The sequence below is a fragment of the Nansenia antarctica genome, assembly GCF_963989245.1.
Source record: "Nansenia antarctica genome assembly, chromosome: 1".
Classification (NCBI taxonomy): domain Eukaryota; kingdom Metazoa; phylum Chordata; class Actinopteri; order Argentiniformes; family Microstomatidae; genus Nansenia; species Nansenia antarctica.
The window spans coordinates 78,262,796-78,272,544 of record NC_137674.1 but is presented as its reverse complement, the minus strand read 5'-3'; the positions used below and the strand labels follow the sequence as shown (position 1 = coordinate 78,272,544).

The following is a 9,749-nucleotide window of genomic DNA, read 5'->3' as shown; positions in this document are numbered from 1 at the left end:
TCCCCCGTGTTGCATGGTGGTGTGGAGGTTTCATAAGCCGTTATATGTGACGACAGCTGGTAAAAAGGGGAACAAGTCGACAACTGACCAAATGTTCCGATTTTTTTCCTGAAAAATGCCACTCACTGAATCCAATGCATTGCAATATTCTGACTAGCGAGTGTGTCATTGATTTTCAACAATGTTTCAGTAAAACAATGCCTTTTGAATCAATGCTCTTTTAAAGGTGATTTTAAATAAATTAAGTCACTACCCACAAATGAGCTTACATTTTCCGGTCTAAATTTTTCTGAAGTCTGAAGATGTAGTCGGTTTCCAACTTGTTCGCCCTTTCACCAGCTGCCGTCACATATCAGGTGTGTGTGTGTGTGTGTGTGTGTGTGTGTGTGTGTGTGTGTGTGTGTGAGTGTGTGAGTGTGTGTGTGTGAGTGTGTGTGTGTGTGTGTGTGTGTTGTATGACTACGGCAGCTACAGTATACAGGGCAGGACGGTATCCATTGTTTTGACAATTAACCCAGATTTCATTCAGACCGATGATGAAAACAAACACCCACCTCGAGAAGACGAGGAGGAGGATGATTAGGAGGAGGAGTAGAGGGGGAGAAAAGGATGGGGAAAGAGAAGAGGAAGGGAGAGGAAGAGATGCGGATGAAGGATTAGAACAGCAGACAAGAAAAAGGAGGATAATTGAGAGATGAGGGTGATAAAACGAGGGAGAGAGAGAGGGAGTAGAAAGCAGAGCAACACTAACATCCTGGGAGAGCACTGTGAATGGTGTGTGTGTGTGTGTGTGTGTGTGTGTGTGTGTGTGTTTACTCCGGGGACTCACCGTACAAAGTAGTCGTTGCGGATGAGCATCAGGTGTTGAAGTATGGACAGGAAATAGACTTCAGCAGAGCTGTCCTTCACCAGGCTCTGCAGCACGCTGAACACATCTCCTACATCAGTACGGTGCGCTAAGGAACACACCACCCACTGTACACTGCACCTGCCACCACTGATCACACTCACATATACCATCTAACTCACTCCCTTAAGTCCTCTTCCTTTCTACTCTGTAGTGCTGTGTAGTTGTTTATCTGTTCCTGTTGTCTTCCTTCTGTGATTGCTTTTATTTTGTGCATTGTTTATGTGATTCTGTCTTTTTGTTTTTGTGCTGCAGAACAGGAACCTGCTGTAAACCAGTTTGAACTGAGTCAGGCCGGTCTAAATGTAACCCATTTTAACATCAGTAATATTACGTTTAATCTTTTCCTGTATAATAAGAAAGAAAAAAAAGAAAGAAGGAGACAAAGGCCTCACAGATGATGAGATAGAACATCAGAGGACAGACTCATTGTAATGCATGGAACGGAATGAATCAAATAAAGTGGCACTGGGTGAAAAAACGCTGTTAGAATCTAATGAAAGGTGGCCTGGGGTGGTCCAGTGGTCTAGCACTGCGGTCTACAGTGCACACATATATGTGCATGGGTTCGAATCTGGACCATGACCTGCTGACATCCTTACTTTCCTGTCTAATTTCACTATCTCTATCCAATAAAATGATAAATATGAGTGGGACTGCCCCACTCAGAAAAAAAAGATATCCTTATATTTTTTTTTATAATAATCTAATAAAAGCTTGTTTTGCAAGAGGGCGGTCAGCCGGGTCAACTTTAAATAATGGATGTCCCCAGCGAGGGGCCCGGCTCAGGCTTGGCTTGGCCTGCTATCTTCTGCTCAGCACATCATTAGCTACTGTATAACCTTCTATTATAAGAGGGTCGGGCTTGAACGACAGATCAAGACACAGGATGAGTCTGGATGGTGTGTGTGTGTGTGTGTGTGCGTGCGTGCGTGCGTGCGTGCGTGTGTATGTTCACAAGGATATTCCAGTTCACATTTGATGTCCTCCAGCCTGTGAGAGAACTCCAGCATGTCCTCTTCTTTATGCTCCTCAAACACCTTGAGCTGGATCTCCAGAGCCTCGTTCCTGGTAGCACTCAGGTTCTGGGCAGGTGAGAGAGAGAGAGAGGGGGGGGGGGGGGGGGTGAGGGGGAGAGAGTGAGGGGAAGAGAAGAGGAGGGGGGACCATGGACGGCATTGGAAAGTTGGATTAGATCCTCCTGCTCCATTATAGAACATCTCTCTCTCTCCAGAGCAGCAAATCATTTCCTATTCTGTACGATATCAATGCCTGGATGCCAGCCTGTGGACTAAAGAATAAATAAGATCTTAGTGTAAACACACACCCCTCTCCACCCTGCCAGACTGAGGCAGAAGACTTGACACAGTTCAGGGTTGGGCCTGTATGTGTGTGTGCGTGTGTGTGTTACTGGCAGTGTTAGCAGAAGGTAAATGCGCCACGATGGGACAATGCCACACGTTGCAGCACAGCTGGATCTGATTGGTTCCCAGGAGCTGGCATTGACTCAGGCGTGAGGCCTCTCCTCTGGGCGTCATCAATTATTTGGCTCACTATTTACTGGAGCGTTCGACAATATTTCACTCAAGTGGACAACTCATTTAAATATTAATACACAGCGAGTCCACGGGGCGCTTACCGGCAATATCTCTTTCAGGCCGCAGCGCATAAACTCGTTCCTGAGGTGCAGCCTTAAGTCCAACTCATCAGGTGACGTTACCAGGGCATTGATGAGCTGCATGCAGGCCACCTACAAACAGATAACATTCAGTCAGCAGGGAGGGAGGGAGAGGGAGAGAGACACAGAGAGAGAGGGCTCTGGGAAGTGTGTGTGTGTGTGTGTATATGTGAGTGTGTATGAGTGTGTGTGTGTGTGTGTGTGTTAGCCTATGCACACGTGGGTCGGTGCCTACTTGTGTGTATCCAGGACTTGGTTAGTGAACAACACGAGGGCATGCATTCCAAATGAGGCGGCAGAGCAGGAGAGACCATCACTAATGTATGTCTATTTTTAATGTCACTACCTCAGTGTTGTCTTTAATATTAATGCTAGAACAGCAGACCAGCGCATACCCAACTGGCTGCATCAATTCCAGGGCAGGAGCGTTCTACTGGAACATGTCCGTCACTTTCCCTATGAGAGTGTGGTTATTGTGGTGAGGAGGAGGAGGAGGAGGAGTTCTCGCGTGGAACTAGCCTCGATCCTGATGTATTCTATAACTAGTCAAGCAAACGCACAGACAAATCAATTATTGATCCGCAACCGATCCGTTCATGTGTGAAATCAGTATATGGTGACGCGCGGGGGAGCAGAGAGGATGTTGTCTCGTCTTGGCCTCATTTGCAATTCAGACGAGTAAAAGCACCTCTAGTTATCGTTGCATAGCAGCTATATATTGGCAATTATCTGAAGTGCCACGTGGTATATGGAGCTGCGGATATGAATGTGTGTCTGGCCTTGGGGAAGATGGCGAGACCTGAGGCTGTAGTACCTAACGATACACAGAGGTGGCACTTTGTCTTGGAGTCATAATGATAGAATGGTTGAATAATTATTTCTCATCCCCAATGGAGATTTCCCATTGAATGTGGAATTTAGTCCAGAACTACGCTTAAAGAGAAGCTAAGGTATATCGCAACTACTTATTTATGTCTTGTTTTTTTTAACCTTGTGTTTTTGGTCTGGACGGTCAATATATATATTGGTACAAATATAATCTATGAATCGAATCACTGTCCTCATTCAGCCACAGAATCCCTAGTTCATCAGCACCAACTTCTGAAGCAGCAGTACTGTTAAGTGTCACTTTCACTTTTGCGGACACACGACAGGGACCGGTGTCTCCTCAGCAGCACTGTGTGTAGACCCGTAGGTAGACATGGTCACATTATCATACAGTACCACCTTCATCTCTGTCCAGGAGACTGGCCCTAGACGTTTAAGATGGTCCTGTTTCTTGTACTCTTCAACCCCGAACACTTGAAAAATAACCTCTATAGTAACTCTCATCACTGGAGGTGATGGGAATACTAAATAGACTGTGAATAATGATTCAAGTAAATCTTCATTCAAGCGTTTTTTCCACTTCCATTAGGTGTCTATGATTAGTTTGAGTTTATTAGAATATAAGACTTGCATGGGAGACTAGAAGACAGACAAAAACATATGTTTCCACACTCTTCTGTATACAGTACACACACACACACACACACCTGAAAACATGAATAAAAACCTGTCTCTGGGCCCCCATTTAAAGGACTTTCAGATCAATGCTGTCTCACGGCCTCCAGCCCTATCTGAGCTGAATGTGAATGTTCAATAGTGTTACACACACACACAGATAGATAGATAGATAGATACACACACACACACACACACACACACACACACACACACACACACACACACACACACACCTCTCAGGGGTCACTCCAAAGTGCTTGAGGCCTGTGGTCCCTAGTGAGTCTATTTACCGCCATGGCCTAAACACACTTTACCGTGAGCCAAGCACAGCCCTGGGAGAATGGAAATATGAGCCAGGGCCTAGCGGGGAACACACAATCTCAATAACAGCAGAACATAGCGTTAATAATGCATAGGGTTAAAATGGATCAGTGCTGTCTATTAGCAAACTGGAAATAATAACCGCCTATAATGCATCAATAAAATATAACCAAAGGCCACTAAACCTGCAGCTCAAGTTTAATGGATACAAATGCCTAGTGTATATCAGAGGGATTTCTTCTACCTCCACCCCCTCTAAACATCTGTAAACATAGTTATTATTATAGGCAGTCGATAGCAGGAAACTAGCCCTTGGTACCTTCCACCATAACTAAAATCCACTATTTACAGTACGGTACTCATAATTAAATGATTGTCCTTATTTACAGACACAAAATTATGTTTTCCTTATTTACAAATATTAGATATTCCCTATTTAAAAGCTTTAAGTTAGCATCTTGCTAGCTACTTGTTAGTTAGCCAATCAGTTGGCTTGCTGAACTGAGGACTGCTAATTTCTGTAACTTTTGTTTGGTTCCGGTGTTTGTTGGCATGTATTTTCCTGTGGCCTTCTGGCCTACACTGCTGGTTACTTGTCTGCTCACTCTGGCCCAATCTCCTGAGGTTGCACCCGGGCGTTTACACAGGCCAGCCATAGTTTCCTATGGTGGTGGCACGCTGGATTTCAGTCTACTGCCCAGAGATGTCTCCACTTTCTGGATTACAAAGAATACATGTCTTCCTAGTCTGTCTGTGCCATGCTCTCCATTGTATCCCTTCATACTGTTGCAGCAATTTATTGACCCTCCTCTCCCAATCCATGCCAAACCCTCCATGAAAAATAACAATCATCTTAAGCAATGCTATGGCTCCATACTTAGTCGCATTTTGATTATCCTCATCCTTTTCATCTCTGGTAATGTACATCCCAATCCAGGCCCAGCTATTGTTGATCATGCCATCTCTGACCTGTCATTCAATGATTTCTGTGATCGCAAGTCTATGGGCTTTCTACATATTAACATCCGTAGCCTGTTACCCAAACTAGACCTGCTAAAGTCCTGGGCACACACTGTTACTCCTGATGTTCTAGCTATTTCAGAATCATGGCTTAAGAACAGTGTTCTCAATCTAGACATCTCCATACCAGGTTACAACATTTTTCGCCAGGACAGAGCCACCAAAGGTGGTGGTGTAGTTTTGTTTGTTAAAGACCACCTGCAATGTTCTATCTTAATTTCCAAGTCTGTCCCCAAACAATTTGAACTGCTAGTATTAAGGATCAAACTGTCTTCCAATTTCTTTCTCTCTGTCGCTGTCTGCTACAGACCACCCTCTGCCCCAGCTTGCACCCTAACTGCACTTGGTGTACTCCTGGCCCCACACGTTTCCTCTGAGTTTGTCCTCCTGGGTGATCTCAACTGGGACATGTTCAACCCCCCAGACGTAGTCACGCAGCAATTCGATGCTCTGAACCTTTCCCAAATCATATCTGAGCCCACCAGACACAATCAGAAATCCCCTTCATCTGCCACGCTGATTGATGTCATCCTTACGAATGCCCCTTCTAATTATAAATCTGGTGTCTTCAGTCAAGATCTGAGTGATCACTGTGCCATTGCATGCATACGCTCTGGCTCCTCAATCAAGCGACCATCAGTGATCGTAACCAAGCGCTCTCTGAAGAAGTTTGAGCTGGGGGCCTTTCTCCACGATGTTGCAGCAGAAAACTGGGACCGAATTAATTCAGTCTCCACTGTGGATGACGCCTGGTCCTATTTTAAGATGACTTTTAATCAGATCATCAACAAACACGCCCCACTCATAAAATCACGGATTAAGGATCGCTTCAGCCCCTGGTTTTCCCATGACTTGGCTGAGTTGATCCGCCAGAAGAACACCTTATGGCGGAAAGCTCGTTCCACCCAGTCTCCTGCTGACTGGCTTGCCTTTAGGCAGTGTAGAAATAAAAGCACTCAGGCTGTCAGAAAAGCCAAAACCAGTTACTTCTTGGACAAATTCGCATCCTGTGGCTCTGATGCCAAGATGTTTTGGAAAACGGTCAAAGCCATGGAAAACAAACTCACTTCCCCTCATCTTCCTAGTGCAATGACCTTTGGTGACATTGTTGTCACTGACAAGTCTCACATGGCTTCGCTTTTTAATCATCACTTTGTCAACTCGGCCCATGTATTCTCAGCTACTCCCCCCATTGCTGCTTCATCACATTCTCCTCCTCCTTCCAGCTGTGACGCTTTCTCCTTTAAACCTGTCTTGACCTCAGAGGTTTTAGAGGAGCTAACCAAGCTAGACTCAAACAAGTCTGCTGGCCTTGATGGGCTCGAACCCATGTTTTTGAAAGCTGCTGCACCTGTCCGCTCCCATCACACGGCTATTCAACATGTCTTTTGAGCTGTCTGTCTTTCCTCCTGACTGGAAATCCGCGCTGGTCTTTCCCCTCTTTAAAGGTGGCTCTAGCTCCGACCCCAACTGCTACAGGCCCATCTCCATCTTGCCGTGCCTGGCCAAGGTCCTGGAGAAGCTGGCTCTCAAACAGCTCAGCCACTTCATGGCCTCAAACAACATCCTGTCCAACATGCAGTCTGGGTTCCGGCCTGGCCACGGGTGCATCACAGCTACCTTGAAAGTTGTGGATGACATTCTCACTTCCTTGGACTCCAAGCAGGTCTGCATCGCTGCCTTTATCGACCTAGCTAAGGCCTTTGATTCTGTCATCCATTCCATCCTTCTACAGAGGCTCTCCAACATTGGTCTCTCGACAAACTCTTGCAACTGGTTTGCCAGCTATCTAACTGACCGAGTTCAGCAAGTGAAGACTGAAAATATCTTGTCAGACCATCTCACCATCTCTAAAGGGGTGCCTCAAGGCTCCATCTTGGGACCAACGTTGTTCTCAATCTACATCAATGATATAGCAAAAGATGCTGGCAAATCCCAGATCCATCTTTATGCTGACGACACCATCTTGTATTGTGCAGGCCCTTCACTCCACTCTGCGGCTTCCACTCTACAACTCAGCCTCACCTCCATTGAAAAGACTGCTCATCGCCTCCACCTTCTCCTCAACACCAAAAAAACAAAGTGCATTCTTTTCGACCGGAGACCTCGTGTCAGCAGCCCCCCTAAGATCTTCTGTGTTGACTGTTCCGAGCTGGAGTTTGTCTCTTGTTACAAATACATTGGCCTTTGGCTGGACTCATCCCTTTCCTTCACCACCCACATAAAGCACCTGCAGACAAAAGGCAAAGCTCGCCTAAGCTTTTTATACCGGAACAAGGCCTCCTTCACCCGTGCAGCCAAACATACCCTCGTCAAGATGACCATCCTGCCCATATTCGACTATGGCGATACCATCTATAGGATGGCATCTCAGTCTGCCCTCAGGAAACTCGACACACTCCATCACTCCGCCATTTGTTTTGCCACTGGTGCGCCTTTCACCCTTGTAGACTGGACATCTCTTCACAGCAGACGGCTCTGTCACTGGCTTCATCTTATCTACAGAACCATACTTTGCAAAACACCTTTCTACCTCTCATCCCTTCTGCACCTCTCTCACCGCCCTGTCATCGTTCTAAGATCCAGTGATCTTGTCCGACTCACCATCCCCAAAGCCCGTACCGTTGTCGGTCGCAGCGCTTTCCGGTTCGCTGCAGCACACGACTGGAACACCTTACAGAACACCCTCAAACTCACCGCCCTCACCTCACTCACTGCTTTAAAACAAATCCTGCATCGAACCATAGTCGATCAATGCACCTGCTGATCACCGTCTCTCACCCATCCCATAACCCATCACTGCCTCATCATCAAGTACCCCTGCTCCACTACCCCCGCTATCCCTCACCTCCGCTCTTCCTCACCCCTACCTCCTCCTTCTCTCTCCCCTCTCTCTGACTATTAGTATTTTAATGCATCTGTATTTGCCAGTGTTTTATTGTTGTAAATTATTTAACCTTGTTTTATTTCTAGCTTGATTCCCGCTGGGACCATATACAATGAAAAATGTATGCACTCACTAGCATGTAAGCTGCTTTGGATAAAAGAGTCAGCTAAAGGGCATATATTACATACACAAAATGTATAATTTTCCTTATGCACAGACATAAAAGGAGCAGGGCATACATTTGTTGGAAATCTGCCTCCTCTGGAGGTTTGTCACAAGACTAATCCAAAATAAGCCTGGATTTTCCTTTAGCGACGTTGATGGAATAGCTCCCTGGCCACCACAGCGAAATTCAGCTTGAATTTCCGAACAACAACAACATCATCCTCCCTAATAATAATATAAACCCCCTGAAATAGACTTGCAGTGTCAGACATTAGCTGTTGTGTTCCTGCAATCACACACGATTCGAAGACGCAGCCACCAAAGACAGAAAGACAAAAATCATTGAACAAATCCTCAGACAACCCAGGCAGGAATAACATGAAAACCAAGGGTAGGACCCTACATTTTAGAAAGCCCTTTCTCCAGACAAAAACTGTGTTTATTTATTATTTATTTCAAGTTTATTATGACATCACCACGGTACAACTTGCTACACCAGATACTTTTCACCTCTGGAACGCCACAGCTCTGCAGAGCTGTCTCTCTGTCACCTGGAGGAGCCACACTGCGCAGGCTGTAGGTCGGAGCGGAAGCGAATGTGCTAGAATTATGTCAGATGTGTGTTTTTCTTTCTCTCTTTGTTTCTTTTTTCTTAAGTAAATCAAATCAAATCAAATTTTATTTGTATAGCGCATTTCTTACAAGATGCAACTCAATGGGCTTCACATAATGAACATTCTCAGTCAATCGATCAATCAATCAATCAATACTGACAGAGCCGAAAGCAGGCAAAAGTAAAAACCTGTACACTATGTAGCCAGGAAAATTCCCTTGCAGCCCTCTACACATAGAGCGACTACTAGCCAGTTTGCCTACCAGCACCCAGCGGTGGGCCCCCACACCCCCCCCCCCCCGGGGAGCCCCCGCCGCCCCACACACCCAGCCCGCCCCACCACCAGCACACCCGGCCCAGCCAAGCAAGCACAGACCACAAAGGCCCCGCACAAGGACGGCCAAGCAGGTGCCCCGGCGGCGGAACAGACCAAGCACACGGGGCAGCCGGGGGCCCCCAAGGGGAGGCCCAAGGACCACCAGCGCAAAGCAAGCAAGCAAGGGCGAAAAACCTGTACACCATGTATCCTGGAAAAGTTCCATGCATATTATCGGCGTACACACTGTCCATAAATTTAGTGTTATATCTGCATCGTAATAGTAGTAGTCGAGAAAAGAAACTTACAGGACTTCCTGTAGAGTTGCACTGTATG

The 9,749-nt window shown here is 46.2% G+C and overlaps 1 protein-coding gene across 1 annotated transcript in view; it reads right to left on the bottom strand.

Moving 5' to 3' along the window:
• Window positions 1-9,749, bottom strand: part of LOC308153227 (protein diaphanous homolog 3-like) — a gene marked incomplete at both ends in the record, with an annotated part of 304,860 nt that overhangs the window by 196,921 nt on the left and 98,190 nt on the right. Inside the window, 3 exons of the mRNA XM_080526311.1 lie at window positions 830-956; window positions 1,884-1,992; window positions 2,547-2,657. Of these exons, the coding sequence (XP_080382437.1) occupies window positions 830-956; window positions 1,884-1,992; window positions 2,547-2,657 (347 nt within the window). The remainder of the gene's footprint in view (window positions 1-829; window positions 957-1,883; window positions 1,993-2,546; window positions 2,658-9,749) is intronic.